General features: G+C 49.1%; 1 protein-coding gene and 1 non-coding gene across 2 annotated transcripts in view; both read right to left on the reverse strand.

Annotated features, from left to right (window-relative positions):
- Positions 1 to 20612, reverse strand: part of AACS (acetoacetyl-CoA synthetase) — a 93749-nt gene that overhangs the window by 49866 nt on the left and 23271 nt on the right. The window contains exons 4-7 of the mRNA XM_060250388.1: positions 18661 to 18774; positions 13221 to 13318; positions 4755 to 4869; positions 2161 to 2242 (exon numbers count right to left, since the gene is read on the reverse strand). Of these exons, the coding sequence (XP_060106371.1) occupies positions 2161 to 2242; positions 4755 to 4869; positions 13221 to 13318; positions 18661 to 18774 (409 nt within the window). The remainder of the gene's footprint in view (positions 1 to 2160; positions 2243 to 4754; positions 4870 to 13220; positions 13319 to 18660; positions 18775 to 20612) is intronic.
- TRNAI-GAU (transfer RNA isoleucine (anticodon GAU)) lies at positions 2551 to 2619 on the reverse strand. The gene has a single exon. It is a non-coding gene; the product is annotated as a tRNA-Ile (tRNA).

Below are 20612 nucleotides of genomic sequence, written 5' to 3' on the forward strand. Positions count from 1 at the left end.
AATTCACTGCCACAGGAGGTGGTGGCAGCTAAATGAATGGACAGCTTCAAGAAGGAATTGGATAAACATATGGAGCAGAGGTCCATCAGTGGCTGTTAGCCACAGCGTATTGTTGGAACTCTGTCTGGGGCAAGTGATGCTCTGTATTCTTCATGTTTGGAAGGGGTAACAGTGGGAGGGCTTCTAGTGTCCTGGCCTCACTGTGGACCTCCTGATGGCACCTGAGAGGTTTTTTGGCCACTGTGTGATGGAATGTTGGACTGGTTGGGCCATTGGTTTGATCCAACATGGCTTCTCGTATGTCTTACGACGTCACTTAGGGCCTCAACATGTTTTAATTCCACCCCAGCTCTCCAGTGTCTCAATTTTTACAGCAATGAGGAAGGGGGCTGTGGCTCAGTGACAGAGCCTCTGCTTAGCATGCAGAAGGTCCCAGGTTCGATCCTCGCCATCTCCAGCGAAAAGGTTCAGGTAGGTGATGAAAGGGGAAAGTGGAGGCAGGGAGAGGGACACGGCAAACCCCCCCATTCCTTAGCCGTGGCTACTTGCAGGCTCATCGATTACAGGCAAAGAAAATATTGTATTCACCTGCATGGCTGGGCAATGCCCGGAACTCATCATAAAAAGCAGAGGTGGAATTCTAGCAGGAGCCCGTATGCATATTAAGCCACACCTCCTGATGTAGCCAATCCTCCAAGAGCTTACAAACAAGAGCCTTGTAAGCTCTTGGAGTATTGGCGGCATCAGGGGTGTGTGGCCTCATGTGCAAAGGAGCTCCTGCTAGAATCCCACCCCTGATAGAAAGAAGGAATTTAGTGCTGAAAAGAGAAACCCAGCATCAGAGGACTCCACTGTGAAATCATTCTTTAGACGTCTGGCAGCTAGCACTGATAGTTTTGTAGGTCGTAGAATCACAGTTGGAACGGACATCCAAGATCATCTAGTCCAATGCCCTGCATAATGCAAGGACTTCACAAAGACCTTACCCCCACACACACACACACACAGAGTGATCCCTGCTCCAAGCCCGGAAGATGGCAAAACCTCCAGGATCTCTGGCCAAACTGGCCTGGAGAAAAATTTGCTGCCTGACCCCAAAGTGGCAATCAGCATTTCCCTGGGCATGTAAGAAAGGGCCATGAGAACTTAGCACCCTTCCATGGCCTCCCTATCATGATTTGCCTAAGTTCAAAGAATCAGCGTTGCTGTCAGATGGCCATCGAGGTCAGCTTGGAAAGGTATAACCGTGGCTCAGAAGGAAGAAGGGTGATTCAGCAAGACACTGAATAACAGATGCTACAGTATTCTTTACGTATCCCAGGAGAGGGGCCCGTGGCTCAGTGGTAAAGCATCTGGTTGGCACGCAGAAGGTCCCAGGTTTGATCCTTGGGAGCTCCAGTTAAAAAGGTAAGGGGGTGGCAGGGCTTTTTTTTTTTTGTAGAAAAAGCTCAGCAGGAACTCATTTGAATACTATGTCACACCCACTGGTGTCAAGCCAGCCGGAACTGCATTTCTGGGTATTCCTGATCAAAAAGAAGTTCTGGGAATGGTTATTATCAGGGCTTTTTTTTTGCATATTAGGCTACACCCCCTGATGTCACCATTGTTTCCCAGGGGGCTTTTTTAAAGGAAAAGGCCCGGCAGGAACTTATTTGCCTATTAGGCCACACCCCCTGATGACACCATTGTTTCCCATGGGGCTTTTTTGCAGAAAAGCCCTGACAGGGACTCATTTGCATATTAAGCCACACCCCCTGACACCAAGCCAGCCAGAACTGCGTTCCTGTGCATTCCTGTTCAAAAAAGCTCTGGGGGGTGGGGATGTGAAGGATTCTGTACTGTGAATTCCAGAGAGCCGCTGCCAGTCTGAATAGACAATTCTGACCTTGATAGTGTCCTGACTCAGTATAAGGCAACTTCATGCGCATCCCTTCCTCTGGCCAGCAGAAGGAAGATGATGCATCTTGGGTAATGCTGTGTCATTTCTGCAACCAAAAGAATTTTCTTCCTGGAGGCAGAACACAGACCACAAGGATACAGAAACTGGATTATTTTGAGTGCATCCCCACTCAAAGGGCAATAAAGAGCCAACATTCAGGACTGATACACCATCCTAGGTTTGAAAAGGTGAAAAACAGCAGTTTGGTCAGCTACTCTCACCTGTTTGGAATTTTGGAAATGTCTATGGACTCTTTTGAGGAAACATACGGCACCACCACGACTTTCTGTAGGTCGGGTAGACCTGGAAGGAAGAGGGGGAAAAAAAAGACAAATAAAACCAGCATGAAACAGGACAGAACACACAAGAAACAACTGCCTTCCCCTCTAGATCCAGATGCAACACCCCTGCCACAGCAGTCTGGAACCACATGAATGAGCCCCCAAAATTCAGGCATGCTGTCTTCCTCCCCAAGTGAACATACGAAGCTGCCTTCTACTGAATCAGACCCTCGGTCCATCAAAGTCAGTCTTGTCTACTCAGACTGGCAGCGGCTCTCCAGGGTCTCAAGCTGAGGGTTTTCATGCCTACTTGCCTGGACCCTTTTTAGTTGGAGATGCCGGGGATTGAACCTGGGACCTTCTGCTTATCAAGCAGATGCTCTACCACTGAGCCACCGCCCCTCTTGAAAGAACACCTCTGTAAGAACTGTGACTGACCCAAGGTCCTCCAGCTGGCTTTACGTCGAAGACTGGGGAGTTAAGCCTGGCTCTCCAGATTAGAGTCTGCTGCACTTAGCCTTATGAACTTATGAAGCTGCCTCATACTGAATCAGAACCTCGGTCCATCGAAGTCAGTATTGTCTACTCAGACCGGCAGCGGGCTCTCCAGGGTCTCAGGCTGAGGTTTTTCACACCTACTTGCCTGGACCCTTTTTAGTTGGAGATGCCGGGGATTGAACCTGGGACCTTCTGCTTACTGAGCAGATGCTCGACCACTGAGCCACCATCCCTCCCCTTAGGCCTATGAACATATATGAACATATGAAGCTGCCTTCTACTGAATCAGACGCTCGGTCCATCAAAGTCAGTATTGTCTACTCAGACTGGCAGTGGCTCTCCAGAGTCTCAAGCTGAGGTTTTTCACGCCTACTTGCCTGGACCATTTTTAGTTGGAGATGCCGGGGATTGAACCTGGGACCTTCTGCTTCCCAAGCGGACGCTCTACCACTGAGCCACCATCCCTCCCCTGTGCAGAGGATGAGCCGGTTAGCTGATCTGGCACAGTCTGTGGTTCCCTGCTTCTTCATGTCAGCAAACTACGGTTCGCACTTATTCTCCAAGCCAGGATTTCGCAAGACACTGCCAAAACCGGGCTTGGCACACTCCTGGCTCTAAATAAGCCTTGACTCATTGGGACGCTACTGCAAACCAAGGCTAGCGCCAAACCTGAGACAGCTAGCAGACTGGGAAGAAGGCGTGTGCGAGATCTGATACACTATTTCCAAAAGCACCTGGCTTTCGCTGGCACCGGAGACAAGGCTGCGTGGTGCGTGGTATGCATCAAACCAGGCCAGCTGGAGCCTATTTTAGTACAAACCCAGGTTGCACATTCGGGGGTGTAACTTGTCCATCCACACCTCTCACTCAGCACAGTATGCTACACGCCAAATGCCCACGTGCTTTGTGCCTCCAGCGTCAACCATGCCAGTCGAAAGCAATCCTGCCCAGGTTGGTAGACAGACTGCTCTCTTCCCCCCCACCCACCCCCTACCCCAGCACAGTTTCCTCCGCAACACGAAGGGACTCAAGATTCACAGACAGTCCAAGGCAAGTGTGGCAACCTGCTTAATGAAAGAGCCATATAAAATAAATGTAAGAGGGAGGGAAGGAGGAAGAAGATATTGGATTTATATCCCACCCTCCACTCCAAATCTTAGAGTCTCAGACCAGCTAACAATCCTTTATCTTTCTCCCCCACAACAGATACCCTGTGAGGTGGGTGGGACTGAGAGGACTCTCACAGCAGCTGCCCTTTCAAGGACAACTCCTGCGAGAGCTATGGCTGACCCAAGGCCATTCCAGCAGGTGCAAGTGGAGGAGTGGGGAATCAAACCCAGTTCTCCCAGATAAGAGTCCGCACACTTAACCACTACACCAAAACTGGTTCTCAGAGGGAGGGAGGGAGGAAACTTTAATTTTAAATGATTTTTAAAATCATTGCCCAGTCAGCCAGCTTGGAAAAGGCATTTGTCTCTATATAATTTCTCCAAGCTAAGCCCACCATGCGGTTTGGAGAATGCTCCAAAGAGCCAGTTTGGTGTAGTGGTTAAGTGTGCGGACTCTTATCTGGGAGAACCGGGTTTGATTCCCCGCTCTTCCACTTGCAGCTGCTGGAATGGCCTTGGGTCAGCCATAGCTCTCGCAGGAGTTGTCCTTGAAAGTGCAGCTTCTGGGAGAATTCTCTCAGCCCACCTACCTCACAGGGTGCCTGTTGTGGGGTGGGGAGGTAAAGGAGATTGTGACCACTCTGAGACTCAGAGTATAGGACGGGATATAAATCCAATATCATCTTCTTCTCCAAGCTGGCTGACGGGGCAGTGAGGGCTTCAAGCGCCACACAACATGTGTGAAAGAGCCACATGTGGCTCCCGAGCCACAGTGTAGCCACTCCTGGTCCAAGGGATGCCAGCGGAACAGCAGTGCCACGACAAGAGCTGCAGACTGCTGGACAGCTGGCGTTGATTGGGATTAAAGGGAGCACTGAGTCTCTGCTTAATTGCATGGGGGGGGGGGGGAAGCCAGGGAGCCGATACCCTTGACGACGCTCTGCAGCTTCTCCAAGTGATTGTGCTTCTTCCCGTTGTAGATGACAGCTTCGACGGAAAAGATCAGCTTGGGCTGAATCTGAGAAAACCGGTCCAGAACACCCTGAAAGAAAGCGACAAACACTTCTTGACTTCTCAATCATTAACCTCTAAGGAAGAAGTGGGGGGAGAGAAGCAATGACTTTTCGAACTCTGGGGACTTCTACGGCTTAGCTCTGCAAGGCCCTTTGTTGGGAGCAACGCCAACACACAAAGCCGCCCTATACTGAATCAGATCCTATGTAGGCACCAAGGTTAACGGTGTCTACATAGACTGGCAGTGCCTCTCCAGGGTCTAAAGTGGATGATGATGATACTGGATTTAAACCCGGCCCTTCACTCTGGATCTCAGAGTGACTTACAAACTTCTCTACCTTCCTCCTCTACCTTTCTATTGGATAAACACATGCAGCAGAGGACCGTCAGTGGCTATTAGCCACAGGGTATTGATGGAACTCTGTTTGGGGCAAGTGATGCTCTGTATTCTTGGTGGTTGGGGAGCAACAGGGGGAGGGCTTCTAGTGTCCTGGCCCCACTGATGGACCTCCTGATGGTGCCTGGCTTTTTTGGCCACTGTATGACACAGAATGTTGGACTGGATGGGCCATTGGCCTGATCCAACATGGCTTCTCTTAGGATCTTATGTGACACAGAGTGGTGGACTGGATGGGCCATTGGCCTGATCCTACATGGCTTCTCATGTTCTTATGTGACACAGAGTGTTGGACGGGATGGGACATTGGCCTGATCCAACATGGCTTCTCTTAGGTTCTTATGTTACACAGTGTTGGACTGGATGGGCCATTGGCCTGATCCAACATGGCTTCTCTTAGGTTCTTATGTGACACAGAGTGTTGGACTGGATGGGCCACTGGCCTGATCCAACATGGCTTCTCTTAGGATCTTATGTGACTCAGAGTGTTGGACTGGATGGGCCACTGGCCTGATCCAACATGGCTTCTCTTAGGTTCTCATGTGACACAGAGTGTTGGACTGGATGGGCCACTGGCCTGATCCAACATGGCTTCTCTTAGGTTCTTATGTGACACAGTGTTGGACTGGATGGGCCACTGGCCTGATCCAACATGGCTTCTCTTATGTTCTTATGTGACACAGAGAGTTGGACTGGATGGGCCACTGGCCTGATCCAACATGGCTTCTCTTATGTTCTTATGTGACACAGAGAGTTGGACTGGATGGGCCACTGGCATGATCCAACATGGCTTCTCTTATGTTCTCCCCCAGAACAGACACCCTGTGAGGTAGGTGAGGCTAAGACCTCTGCCTGAGATCCCGGAGAGCAGCTGCCAGCCTGAGTAGACGATACTGGCCTTAATGGACCGAGGGTCTGAGATTGGGTATGAGGCAGCTTCATGTGCTGGGAGGTGCCAGGGATTGAACCTGGGGAGTTGTGCATGACTAGCAGACGCTCTGCCACTGATCCACGGCCCCTCCCACAGCTTGGATCAAGTAGAAACTGCCAGCAACATGGGCAGGGGATGATTTTGAAGTTAGTTCAACTGGACTGTCATCCGTGGAGTTGGGATCTTCTCAGGTACACAGGAGGTGGTCATAAGAGATCAGCTGAAGCACACTTCACTTGACATATAAAATATCTACCCTCCCCAAAGAAAGAACTAATGTGCAGGCAGGCAGTGTTCCCCCTAAGCTGAGTTAGTGTAAGCTAGCTCACAGGGTTTTTTAGCCTCCTGTCATGATCCCGGCCCTAGCGAGGCCTGCAGGCCCCAGGGAAGCCTGCTTAGGAGTACTGGGAAGAGCCTACATTTCCCAGGATCCCCTCTATCCCTCTGATTGGGTAGCAGGGGTTTTGGAGGGAAACAGGCCCAGAGGGGGGCCGGGCCTGGGAGGAGAATATAAAAGGGCCAAATCCAGGAAGTGGGTGTTCTTTCCATGAAAGGCTGAGCCAGAGGCAGGCTGTCGTCTGGAGAGCTGGAAGCAAGGGAAAGGCCCTTACCCAAGGGGGTAAGTGTTGGTATTAGTTAGGGACTATATAGATAGATGCGTTAGGGCATTTGTTTATTTTCCCTTCGCCCCCCCCCCCCCTTTTACTGTTTTATGCACCTTGTTGTTATCTTGCCCTGACCTTTTAAATAAACCTTTTTGTTGTTGTTGTTCACTCTGCCTGGTCCTCACACCCGTTAATTGGCCTAAGCTAAGGGAGGCCTGGAAGGGCTTGGGAGGATACTCGGGGCCTTCTCAATGGGAACCCTTAACCCAGAGTGGTGGCAGCAATTGGTAAGCAATTTGGGGAGGGACGGTGGCTCAGTGGTAGAGCATCTGCTTGGGAAGCAGAAGGTCCCAGGTTCAATCCCCGGCATCTCCAAAAAAGGGTCCAGGCAAATAGGTGTGAAAAACCTCAGCTTGAGACCCTGGAGAGCCGCTGCCAGTCTGAGAAGGCAATACTGACTTTGATGGACCGAGGGTCTGATTCAGTATAAGGCAGCTTCATATGTTCATAAGACCCCCCTGAGTCGTGACACCTCCCGTTGACACATTTTTGTCTTAGCTTAGGAAAAAACAGCCCCAGAGCAAACTAACTTACGCAGTGGCCAACCCACTCACAACTTTAATACCGGTAGCTCATGAAGCAGAATTTCTGCTCACCGGACCCCACAGCTTAGAGGGAGCACTGCATGCAGGCTGTACCTCCATTCACTGTAGCATGTGAATAGGACTTTCTGTCCTCGTATCTGAAGCAAAGCTTGAAGGTCAAAGAGGAAAGCTACCTTTCTCAGACTTCTTGAACTCACCCAGGCAGAGCAGGTGTGAACCAAAGAATATTCAGTTCCACAAATACAGCTGTGTTTCTCTTGGGGGGGGGGGGAGGGAATAAAATGACATGCAAGGCAGAAGGGGAGAGTGGGTTTAACTCCTTGGTGACTGTTGCCTGAAAAATCGACATCGTGCTGATCAAAGTGGAGCTATGCTGCCCTCTGCTGGTCATATGGGGAATGACAGAAACAGATGTGAAGAGGAAAGCTGGAATGGATACAGTGTTGACTCAGCCTTCCATCTTTCTTAGGATCTTTCTTAGAATCTTTGGGGGGGGGGATTCGAGGGATTAATGGGAAAGACTGGAATAATAATGAAGCCTCCATATGCGAAGGGTGTGAATGTCAGAATGCCACTTGCTTGGGGTTAAGGGCCTTCCACCCTTCCGAGAAGTGATTTAAAGAGACAAATGCTTTCTCCCCGCCAGCCAATGGGGAAGTGGGGGCTTTGAGAGCCACAGTTTGCCCCCCCCCCCTAGGCCTTCACGGCCATTGGCAAGGGTCAGTTTTTTGGCCAAAGATGAACTGTCTACAAACGAGTTCTGCCTACTTCACACATCATTTCAAAGCAGCTTGTGGTACTCAGCTTGTGGGGGGGGGGGGAGTGTAGATGACCGGGGAAGGCAATGGCGGACAACCCCATAAAAACAACAGTTTTATTCAGAATGTAAGCTTCCGTACGCATGCATACTTCAGCGGTCTGAAGAAGTCTGCATGCATGCGTAAACCTTACATTCTGAATCAAACTTCGTTGGTCTTCAAGGCGAAACTTGACTCCTTACTTTGTTCTACTGCTTCAGACCAACACGGCTGCCCGCTTGGATCCACCCCATAAAAAGTCTGCCAAGAAAACTTCATGATGCGATGCCACCCCGTGGATCTGTAATGACTCGGTGCTTGCGCAGGGGACTACCTTTTACCTTATACAGCGTGTTGGCTCTAAGGTAGTGTTTCTCAACCCGTGGGCTAGGATTCAAACGTGGGTTGTGTGCCGTCTGGAAGTGGGCTGTGGGCCAGCCTGCCCTAATGGCCGCTCCTACCCTCTCGACTGCTCTCTTTTGTATTTTGGAAACCAAGATCTGACCCTGGAAACAGCAGTTGCCGTGTCACATGTAAGTTGGCATTTCTTCTTCGTTGCATTATACCTGTCGATCAAGTAAAATGTGTAATGATGGTCTCCGCGCTGAGTTTCTTAGAATCTTTGGGAGTGGATTTGAGGGATTAATGGAAAAGACTGGAATAATGAAGCCTCCATATGGCAAAGGGTGTGAATGTCAGAATGCCACTTGCTTGGGGTTAAGAGAATAAGAAGAGCCCTGCTGAATCTACTGGTGGCCCCACTGGTGGACCTCCTGATGGCACTTGGGTTTTTGACCACTGTGTGACACAGTGTTGGACTGGATGGGCTACTGGCCTGATCCAACATGGCTTCTCTTATGTTCAGAGAATAAGAAGAGCCCTGCTGGATCACAGAATCAGAGTTGGAAGCGGCCTCTAGGGTCATCTAGTCCAACCCCCTGCACATTGGAGAAAACTCACAAACCCCTCCCCCTAAATTCACAGGATCTTCATTGCTGTCAGATGGCCATCTAGCCTCTGTTTAAAAACCTCCAAGGAAGGAGAGCCCACCACCTCCCGAGGAAGCCTGTTCCACTGAGGAATCGCTTTAAACGGTCAGGACGTTCTTCTGTGTGAGACGAGATCCAGAATCTCGTCTCACACAGTGGCCAACCCGTTCTTCTGGATGGCCAACAACAGAGCAGAGAGGCTGAGGCCTTCTCTTGATGCTGCTTCCTGGCTCTGGGATTCAGAGAATTAGTGCCTCTGAAGGTGGAGGTTCCCCTCGGTCACCATGGCCTCCCCGCCATAAGTCTATGAATCCCCTTTTTTGGATTTATATCCCGCCCTATACTCTGAATCTCAGTCTCAGTGCGGTCACAATCTCCTCTACCTTTCCCCCACCCCACAACAAACACCCTGTGAGGTGGGTGGGGCTGAGAGTGCTTTTACAGCAGCTGCCCTTTCAAGGACAACGTCTGCCAGAGCTATGGCTGGCCCAAGGCCATTCCAGCAGCTGCAAGTGGAGGAGTGGGGAATCACACCCGGTTCTCCCAGATAAGAGAGCTCTGGCTGACCCAAGGCCATTCCAGCAGCTGCAAGTGGAGGAGTGGGGAATCAAACCCGGTTCCCCCAGATAAGAGAGCTATGACTGACCCAAGGCCATTCCAGCAGGTGCAAGTGGAGGAGGGGGGAATCAAACCCGGTTCTCCCAGATAAGAGAGCTATGGCTGACCCAAGGCCATTCCAGCAGGTGCAAGTGGAGGAGGGGGGAATCAAACCCAGTTCTCCCAGATAAGAGAGCTATGGCTGACCCAAGGCCTTTCCAGCAGGTGCAAGTGGAGGAGTGGGGAATCAAACCTGGTTCTCCCAGATAAGAGAGCTATGGCTGACCCAAGACCATTCCAGCAGGTGCAAGTGGAGGAGTGGGGAATCAAACCCGGTTCTCCCAGAAAGAGAGCTATGGCTGACCCAAGGCCGTTCCAGCAGCTGCAAGTGGAGGAGTGGGGAATCAAACCCGCAAATTAAGATATCAAATTAGCCGCAAATTAAGATATCAAAATGGGCATTTGAGAAAGAACTTGGCTGAAGTTTTCAGTTGACTTACGAGGAAGCTGCAGGAGCAGCGGAACGCAATCAAATCCGGGGTTTGCGTGAAGGCTAGAATTTGTCCTTCAGAAGTCAACAAACAACGGAGGGACTCCTGAGGAACATTATTTTTGAGTCTGTGTACTCATTTTGGAAAACTCAGTGACTGTGTGGGGTCCTCCTTGGTATATTGTTTTGAGACTGTTGTTTTCTATTTATACTGTATGAATGTATGCCCACTGTTGTAGGCTGTTCATTTCATTATAATAGAACTTTATATACACCAGTTAAGAGTGTTTGTTTGTGCACAATAGTTTGTATTGCTGTATTTTTGGATTTCATATATTGTGCTGCCACTGTTCTTTTGCATTGCTTTCAAGGACAACGTCTGCCAGAGCTATGGCTGACCCAAGGCCATTCCAGCAGGTGCAAGTGGAGGAGTGGGGAATCAAACCCAGTTCTCCCAGATAAGAGAGCTATGGCTGACCCAAGGCCATTCCAGCAGGTGCAAGTGGAGGAGTGGGGAATCAAACCCGGTTCTCCCAGATAAGAGCTATGGCTGACCCAAGGCCATTCCAGCAGGTGCAAGTGGAGGAGTGGGGAATCAAACCCGGTTCTCCCAGAAAGAGAGCTATGGCTGACCCAAGGCCTTTCCAGCAGGTGCAAGTGGAGGAGTGGGGAATCAAACCCGGTTCTCCCAGATAAGAGCGCTCTGGCTGACCCAAGACCATTCCAGCAGGTGCAAGTGGAGGAGTGGGGAATCAAACCCGGTTCTCCCAGATAAGAGAGCTATGGCTGACCCAAGGCCATTCCAGCAGGTGCAAGTGAAGGAGTGGGGAATCAAACCCTGTTCTCCCAGATAAGAGAGCTATGGCTGACCCAAGGCCATTCCAGCAAGTAGAGGAGCTGGAGGAGCGGAGAATCAAACCTGGTTCTCCCAGATAAGAGTCCGTGCACTTCACCACTACACCAAACTGGCTCTCCGACAGGTTTTGAAAGCTGTTTAATTCCTGCGGCCATCGCTACATCCTCTGGTAGCAAATTCCACATTCTAATTGTTCTGTGTGTAAAGTCGCATTTCCTTTTATCCATCCTGAACCTACTAGCTTTCAAGATAGAGTCCACCTATCTTGATGGGCACGCACACAGAAGTTTATGCTTTGAATAAAACTTGGTTGGTCTTACAGGTGCCACTGGACTCAAACATCGATCTACAGGAGAAACGGTTTGTGGTTCACCAAGTGCTAATGGAGCACCGCAAGCAGATCAGATCCCTACTTGCAAAGCGCAAACCCCCCTAGAGCAGGGGTGGCCTAACTTGCTTAACGTAAGAGCCACACAGAATAAATGTCAGATGGAGGGAGGGAGGGAGGGAGGGAAGAAAGGGAGGAGAGAGGGAGGAAGGGGAGAGGGAGCAAGAGGTGGAAAAAAAGCAACTTTAAATGCATTCTCCAAGCTGCCATCTGGCTTGGCTTGGGGAAGTGATTTAAAGAGACAAATGCTTTCTCCCCGCTAGCCAACGGGGCAGTGGGGGCTTTGAGAGCCACACAATATGTCTGAAAGAGCCAGATGTAGCTCCTGAGCCACAGTTTGGCCACTCCTCTCCTAGACCTTCACGGCCATTGGCAAGGGTCAGTTTTTTGTCCAGAGATGAACTGTCTACAGCCGAGTTCTGCCTACTTCCCCACACATCATTTCAAAGCCAGTTTGGTGTAGTGGTTAAGTGTGTGGACTCTTATCTGGGAGAACCGGGTTTGATTCCCCACTCCTCCACTTGCACCTGCTGGAATGACCTTGGGTCAGCCATAGCTCTGGCAGAGGTTGTCCTTGAAAGGGCAGCTGCTGGGAGAGCCCTCTCCAGCCCAGCCCACCTCACAGGGTATCTGTTGTGGGGGAGGAAGGTAAAGGAGATTGTGAGCCGCTCTGAGACTCTTCGGAGTGGAGGGCGGGATATAAATCCAATATCTTCATCTACCTCACAGGGTGTCTGTTGTGGGGGGGAGGAAGGGAAAGGAGATTGTGAGCCGCTCTGAGACTCTTCAGAGTGGAGGGAGGGATATAAATCCAATATCATCATCATCAAAGCAGACATCTGGGTCTGGAGTAGCCCCAAAAACTCTGGGGACAGAGTTCTTCTGAAAAACAAGCGAAAGCATCCAAACTAGCAAGATTATGAGCCAAAAAACTATCAACTGCGTCCTCCCCAAAAGAGGAAATGAAGTTTGCAAAGACATTTTCTTGAAGCAGAAAGCCCTCTAGGTGGCTGTGGCGGATTGGGGGGTGGGGATGGAGGGATAAATTTACGCTCACTTCTGACTAAAATCAACAGGGAATCACAAGGAATCACATAAATTACAAGGAAGTCGGAAATTTAAAATGCTGCCAATATAAGAGTTGCATATATTTGCATCTGAACGGATCAACATGCCTTCCGCTCTCAGGGAGAAAACTTCCCGGTACGCAATAAGTGAGCATTGCTAAGAACAAGCCCAAACACGACCCTTAATTCCTACAGCTAAGCCTTATAATAGCAGGTTTTGCTATATGTCAATATCCTTGTTAAATAACTTACAAGAAAGAAGTCAAGGGTTTTCTTTGGCTCTGTTTCTAAACAAAGATTGGGTTCCAGTGATAAATAAGCCTCCAAACTGAAGACGGATGAAACGTCTTTTTTCTATCTAGAACAGACGTCTTTGGAAGGGCTTCCTTTAGTTCTATGGACTAAATACTGGAATATTGTCACTCCTTTGTGATTGGAAAGACTGCTTTTGAACTGTCTTCTGTGAATGTCTTTTTGCTACATGCTCGTCTATTTGAAGTTCTATATGCAAACTTGGTCAGAACACCACTGACCTCAACATTACACTGTCTTGTTTAAAATTTATGGTGTCTCTTAGCGGTTTTTTTACTTTACACTTTTTTACTTTATGCTAAGATCCTATAATTTCGCTGACCTTCCTTTGCAGCTGTTACTTACATTGACTCCAAAGTCAGGAGACGTCGCACTCCAAATGGCACCGATGCTCGCAGCTGCCAGCATGGCTTCCACTGCATGGATCCCGTTCGGCAAATAACCTGAAACAATCAGAAGAAAGGAAAGACAGAAAGAGAGAGAGAGAGAGAGAGAGAGAGGGAGGAAGGAAGGAAGGAAGGAAGGAAGGAAGGAAGGAAGGAAGGAAGGAAGGAAGGAAGGAAGGAAGGAAGGAAGGAAGGAAGGAGGGAAGGAGGGAAGGAGGGAAGGAGGGAAGGAGGGAAGGAAGGAAGGAAGGAAGGAAGGAAGGAAGGAAGAGAGAGGAAGAGAGAGGAAGGAAGGAAGAGAGAGGAAGAGAGAGGAAGGAAGGAAGGCAACTTTAAATGCCTTCTCCAAGCTGCCAGATGCCTTCTCCATGCCAGCAAACATGGTGGTGGGGGCTTCAAGAGCCACACAATATGTGTGAAAGAGCCACAGTTTGGCCACCCTGGAACAAGGGGAAAGATCTCCACCTGGGTGCTCCAAAAGGCAGTGAGAACACTCAGTGACTGTCAGGTTTGCCTCCTTGTCTGATTTCCCCGCTCACTGAATTGGATCCTCTGTACACAATTGGCTGGGAAAGAGGAGGCACTCCAGCCGAAAGAGGCACAAACTAGAGCCACGTTCCGCTGGACTCTGTGCATTGTGATCATGCTCAGAGGGAGAGGCAGGCCCTTGGACACAGAAGGGCGGCTGTCCAGCTGCCCCCAACCCTCACCATCTTGGTAATGCCCAGCCCAGGGGTCCCCAACTTTTTTTGAGCTTCCTGGCACGTTTGGAATTCTGGCATGGTGGGAATGGGAACAAGATGGTCACTGCAGGAGGCGGAACCAGTCACAAAATGGCTGCCACAGCCTAACTTCCATTCACAGTGCAGAGCCTTGTGCTGTGCCGGCAGCCGTTGCCAAAGCAACATTTGAAAAAATCTGCACTGTCAATCAAAACTCCAGGGAGTGACCAATCAGAAGCTTTCCTGGGCACAAGGGTGCCACGTTAGGGACCCCTGGCCTAGCAGAAGAACAACTCAGGATGGGACGCCGCTGCGCTCAGCCAAGTGGGGAAACTGAGCAAGATCACGTGTGATGCAACACTGCGTTCTGCTGGACATTTTGGGGGGGTGGGGGGAGATGCCAGTCAGCTGCAGAGACACAGCCTTTTAAATGCCTCCTCTGGGTTCCAAGTCTCCTTTGCTAACTTCAGACCCTTTGCAATAGTTTGAAACGAGGGTAACTGGGGCAACTCTGTTTCAAACAATTTTATTAATAACATATGGTAATGAATTTCAATTTCTAACTTCATTAATAATTACTTTTTTTTTAATCTATCCCATTTATTATTTTCTACTCACCCCTCCCCCCGTTACTTGACCCCCACCGGTGTTATATACTTAAAATCTTAATATTAAAGATACCCTTAATTAATAAGAACCAAAATTAATATCTTCCTCCCTCTTGTACTTAGTCATTATCAAAAATTGTCCAATGTCCTTTTATTTTCCACTCTTTTTCTACGTATCTTCTGAACTTTTCCCACTCCATCTTAAATACTTCTAGATCATAGTCTCTTAAGGTTCTTGTTAACTTGTCCATTTCACTCCATGTCATAACTTTTACAATCCAATCCCATTTCTCTGGTATTTTTTCTTGCTTCCACAACTGCGCATACAATGTCCTAGCAGCTGAGAGCAAGCACCAAATTAGTTCTATCTTCTTTTGGAAATTTTTCCCATTTGTAATCCGGTAACTGGGGCAACTCTGAAACTTGGTTAGCACAGAACCCAAGGGTCTGCATCGTGAAGCGTGAAGTTCCCCGGTTCAAATCTCGTCTCCGTCACAGGCTTCCGAAGCAGCATTGGAGAAGCCTCAAAAAGGATGTGTGGAGAGTGGAGAAGAGGAGAGCGACGAGGATGATCAGGGGCCTGGAGACCAAGCCCTAGGAGGAAAGGTTGAAAGTCTGGGGAAGAGGAGGTTGGGGGGGGGGGGCATGATTGCTCTCGATAAGTCTTTGAAGGGCTGTCCCTTAGAGGAGGGCAAGGAGCTGTACCTGTTGGTAGCAGAGGAGAGGACTCGCAAGAATGGGTTTAAATTAAGGGTGGGAAGGTACCAGCTGGGTATTAGGGGGGAAAACTATAGTAAGAGTTGTTCAACAGTGGAATCAGCTACTGAGGGAGACGTGAGCACCTCTTCACTAGCAAATGGCAATCTTTAAGCAGCGGCTGAACGAACACTAGTCAGGGCTCCCCTCGGCTGACCCTGCCTTGAACAAGGCTTGCGAGCAAGCCACTCCAACCTCCCAAACTCAAGCTTGGATCCGGACCACGAGAAGGACAAAGTTCCGACACCCTTCGGTGCCATCGCAAGAGCTCTCTGCAGAAGAGCCCTCTGTACAGCGACGCATCGCTGAAGACACAAGGAAAACGGGTTTTATGTCAAGGAACTGGCAGGCCTAATTACGCAACACAGCTAATGACATCGAAGCCCTAAAGGTTTTGGCAACCGGCGGGCCAATTTTTTTTTTTTTTTTTTAGAGAAATGGGATTTTGGGCACAATGAATTCTGGGACCAGCTGGGTTCTGAACAATGTTCCCTCTACGCTGTGGAGTCTTTTGAGCAAAAATTCTACTTTGGGAGCGACTGCATAAATTCGTTTGCTCTGGAGCAGTGTTCCCTCTAAGCTGAGTTAGTGTGAGCTCGCTCGCAGTCTTTTAGCCTCCAGCTCACACATTTTTGTCTTAGCTCAAGAAGGACGGCCCCAGAGCACAATAATTGATGCAGGAGCTCACCACTTTAATGCCAGTAGCTCACAAAGTGGAATTGTTGCTCACAACACACCACAGCTTAGAGGGAGTATTGCTCTGGGGCCATTTTTTCCTGAGCGAAGACAAAAAACGTGCGAGCCGGAGGCTGAAAACCTGTGAGCTAGCTCACACTAACTCAGCTCAGAGGGAACGCTGGTTCTGAAGTATCTGTGCCCCTGGAGCAAAGAAGAGAAGGAAAACACAACTGTGCAATAAAAATGATATTCAAAAAACCTTCGTTTTTATATATCCAAATCTATTAACAATCAGATACACCACGTAACACAGTAAAATACAATTCCGTACATTAAGGAGAGTCCCACCGGACATCAGCTAGAGTTTCCGGTCTGAAAAGCAGAACCGCCAACGTAGTAATGGTACAGCGCTGTGAAATAGTTTTTAAATTTTAATTGTATTCATGTTTTATAGATTTTATTGAGTTATTCTTTTAAATCGTGTAAACGAATGTTGTGAGCCGCCCTGAGTCCGCTTGCGGAGAAGGCGGGATATAAGTTTAATGTAAATAAAATAAAATAATGCAAGGGTGGACAACGGTAGTTCTCCAGAAGTTTTTTGCCTACAATTCCCATCAGCCCCAGCTGTTGGCCATGCTGGCTGGGGCTGATGGGAGTTGTAGGCAAAAAAACATCTGGAGAGCTACCGTTGGCCACCCCCGCCCTAATGCAAGGAATTGTATTTTCCTGTGTTATGTGGGATCTCTGATGTTAACAGATTTGGATATATAAGAACCAAGGTTTATTGAATATCGTTTTTATTGCAGGTTTTTTTTGCCTTCTGTTCTGTACTGTGCTGCCCTTACTGGAAAGTGGATTCAAGATACCGAATGCCCCTTTTGCTTTTGCACAGCATTCACCAGCTGGGGATCAGCTTGCTAGAATTCCACAGATCGGCAGCCCTACTTTGAACCTGGGAAGCAGAAAGCCAGTTTGCACCACCCCGAACCTGGGCAGTAGCACTAAGACACAGGGAGCAAGCGTCTCCGGTGAAAGCTGTAACTGCAGGGTTCTTTCCCCCGCCTCTCGAAATGGAAATATGGCACGGCAGTCCGCTCCATGCCAAGGCAAACCAATAAAAGCATAAAGGCTACTTCATCCAAAAGCCGGCGTGAAACAAGGACACCTCTGTGGACCGTTCCGCAAGATGAGAGGCAGGCAAATCACAGCCCGGATTTTCACCTGGCCTGAAAACAGCTTGAGGGCAGAGCTAGAACGGGGGCTCCCTAGGGGTCTCTCCCCTAGGCTTGGAGGGATCCCTACTGACGCCTGTGGTGGTGACTCAGTGGAAGAGCCTTTGTGTAGTGGTAAAGAGCGCAGACTCTAATCTGGAGAATCCGGTTCGATTCCCCACTCCTCCTCCACATGCAGTTGCTGGTGTGACCTTGGGCCAGTAACAGTTCTCTCAGAAGAAAAAGATGATGATGATATTGGATTTAAATCTCGCCCTATACTCTGAATCTCAGAGCGGTCACAATCTCCTTTACCTTCCCCCCCACCCCCAACGGACACCCTGTGAGGTAGGTTGGGCTGAGAGAGCTTTTCAGCAGCTGCCCTTTCTAGGACAACTCCTACTAGAGCTATGGCTGACCCAAGGCCATTCCAGCAGCTGCAAGTGGAGGAGTGGGGAACCAAACCCGGTTCTCCCAGATAAGAGTCCGCACACTTAACCACTACACCAGACTGGCTCTCAACTGGCAGTTCTCGCAGAGCTCTCTCAGCCCCACCTACCTCGCAGGATGTCTGTTGTGGGGAAGGGGAGGGGAGTGTAAGCCACTTTGAGACCCCAAGTAAAGGGTGGGGTACAAATCAAATCAAAAGATGACGAAGATAAAGATGCAGAAGGTCCCAGCTCAATCCCTGGCATCTTCAGTTAAAAGGGACCAGGTAGCAGGTGATGGGAAAGACCTTACCCTGTGGGGATCATTTTGTAGAAAAAGAGGTGCCAGAACTCATTAGTACAACTCATTTGCATAACTCACTTGCCTCTGCAACACACCGGAAGGGGTACTAAATGATATCAGCCCAGCATCTACCTTCAAATGCTTCTGGAATTCTAACTGTCCTAAGAAAACCTGACTCCCATCAGACTTTTAAAATGACTTTCTCCTATGTGGCCACAGTGGCATGAGGAAGATTTCCATCTGTTCCAACTTTATAAGTCTTGGTTCTTTTCCCTTTTTTTTTTTTTTGGGGGGGGGGGGAGTTATTAGAAAGTTTCTCAAATCTTAAGAGTTCAGCAAAATTCTCACAGGGGGTTTGAATAATGTACCTCAGAAGCAAGTATTTGGGGGGGGGGGTTTAAGAAAAATTTAGAAGTTCCACCAAAATGAGGCCTGCCTGAGACCCTGGAGAGCCGCAGCCAGTCTGAATAGATCATACTGACTTTGATGGGCCAGGAGTCCAATTCAGTATAAGGCAGCTTCATGCGTTCACACGATGTCAGCTCTTACTGCTTCCAGGGCCAGCAAATGCACTGGAGTTGAACTCGGAACGCTCTGAGGCGGTCACAGTCCCGGATGCGACCCTCAAGCCCAAAGGTTTAGCCCCTCCCTCCCCAGCTTGTGGGCCCCCCAGAGAAAGAGAACCCGCTCACCGACGACTCTGTCTCCCGTCTGCACTCCCATCTTCCTCATGGCGGCGGCGTAGAGAGCGACGTGCTGCCTCAGGTCCCCAAAAGTCACTTTCAGGATCTCCTCTTTGCCTTCCTCTGTGAGGAAAAAAGAAAGGAGACAAGCCTTGTTGTTAGCAGGGGCCTGGGAAAGGAGACAAGGAGCCAAGCCCCACAAGAAAAGGCTGAGGGGCTTGGGAATGTTCCGCCTGGAGAAGAGGGGGCTGAGAAGGGTCAGGATTGCTCTCCGGAAGTCTCTGAGCGGCTGTCCCTCAGAGGAGGGCAGGGAGCTGTTCCTGCCGGCACCGGAGGAGAGGACTCACAATACTGGGTTTAAATTAAGGGTGGAATGTACCGGCTGGACATTAGGAAAAACTTGTTGACGGGAATCTAAAACTTCAAAACTATTAACTCTTCTCAAGGTGGTATCTAACACCCGTAAAGCTCTTTCTGTCTCACATAAAACCCACTCCTGAGTGCTGGAAACGATGTAAACAGGAAGATTCATTTTTACGCTGTTGGTGGCTGTAAATAATTTCTGGAAAGAAATTATACAAACTGTAAACAGCATTGCAGAGGGTAATATTCCTTTTACCCCAGAATCAATCCTTTTGAATTACTGGCCAAATTTAAAACTTTCCTCAGTAAAAAAAAGGATTGGCAACCCTATTACTCATGGCGGCTAAACTTCTGACAGCTCGACAATGGAAACGAGATCTTGTCTCCTACAAAGCAACAATGGATGTCTAAGGTGTGGGAAATAGCGGTGTTAGATAAGTTAGCCACACAGATACGGGTAAATGATTTACCACAGAAAGAAAACAATTTTATCGAAAAATGGCTGCCCTATTTTAATTACATCAACTTAGAAGAATTTGAAAAGTGTATTCCAAAAAAGTACATAAATGTCTCTTATTATTGAAGCTGTTCTATATAATATTGTATAGTAACGGATAATATATTTGACCACTTAATTGTAAATGCAATATTATGAATCAACAGAAGACTGTAAGAGTGCTCTTATTAATATTGTTTTACTGATATTACTTGTATTTTTTGTTTAATGTTCGTTGACATTTTCAGAAAAATTAATAAAAATTTAAGTATTACAATGGAATCAGCTACCAAGAGAGGTAGTGAGCTCCCCTGCACTGGCAGTTTTTAAGAAGCCGCTTAAAGAACTCTACAGAGGAAGACCATGGCCAACCACCTCTGCTTCTCCCTTGCCTTGAAAGCCCCTTGCTGGGTTGCTGTAAGCAGGGTTGGTTCTTGGATGGGAGACCACCAAGGAAGGCTCTGCAGAGGGAAGCAATGGCCAACCACCTCCGCTTCTCCCTTGCTCTGGAAGCCCCTTGCTGGGGTTGCTGTAAGCAGGTTGTTTCTTGGATGGGAGACCACCAAGGAAGGTTCTGCAGAGGAAGGCCATGGCCAACCACCTCCGCTTCTCCCTTGCTCTGGAAGCCCCTTGCTGGGGTTGCTGTAAGCAGGTTGTTTCTTGGATGGGAGACCACCAAGGAAGGTTCTGCAGAGGAAGGCCATGGCCAACCACCTCCGCTTCTCCCTTGCTCTGGAAGCCCCTTGCTGGGGTTGCTGTAAGCAGGTTGTTTCTTGGATGGGAGACCACCAAGGAAGGTTCTGCAGAGGAAGGCCATGGCAACCCACCTCTGCTTCTCCCTTGCCCTGAAAGCCCCTTGCTGGGGTTGCTGTAAGCAGGTTGTTTCCTGGATGGGAGACCACCAAGGAAGGCTCTGCAGAGGAAGGCCATGGCAAACCACCTCTGCTTCTCCCTTGCCTTGGAAGCCCCTTGCTGGGGTTGCTGTAAGCAGGGCTGGTTCTTGGAAGGGAGACCACCAAGGAAGACTCTATAGAGGAAGGCCATGGCCAACCACCTCTGCTTCTCCCTTGCCTTGGAAGCCCCTTTCTGGGGTTGTTGTAGG

The sequence above is a fragment of the Heteronotia binoei genome, chromosome 11, assembly GCF_032191835.1.
Source record: "Heteronotia binoei isolate CCM8104 ecotype False Entrance Well chromosome 11, APGP_CSIRO_Hbin_v1, whole genome shotgun sequence".
NCBI classification, from domain to species: domain Eukaryota; kingdom Metazoa; phylum Chordata; class Lepidosauria; order Squamata; family Gekkonidae; genus Heteronotia; species Heteronotia binoei.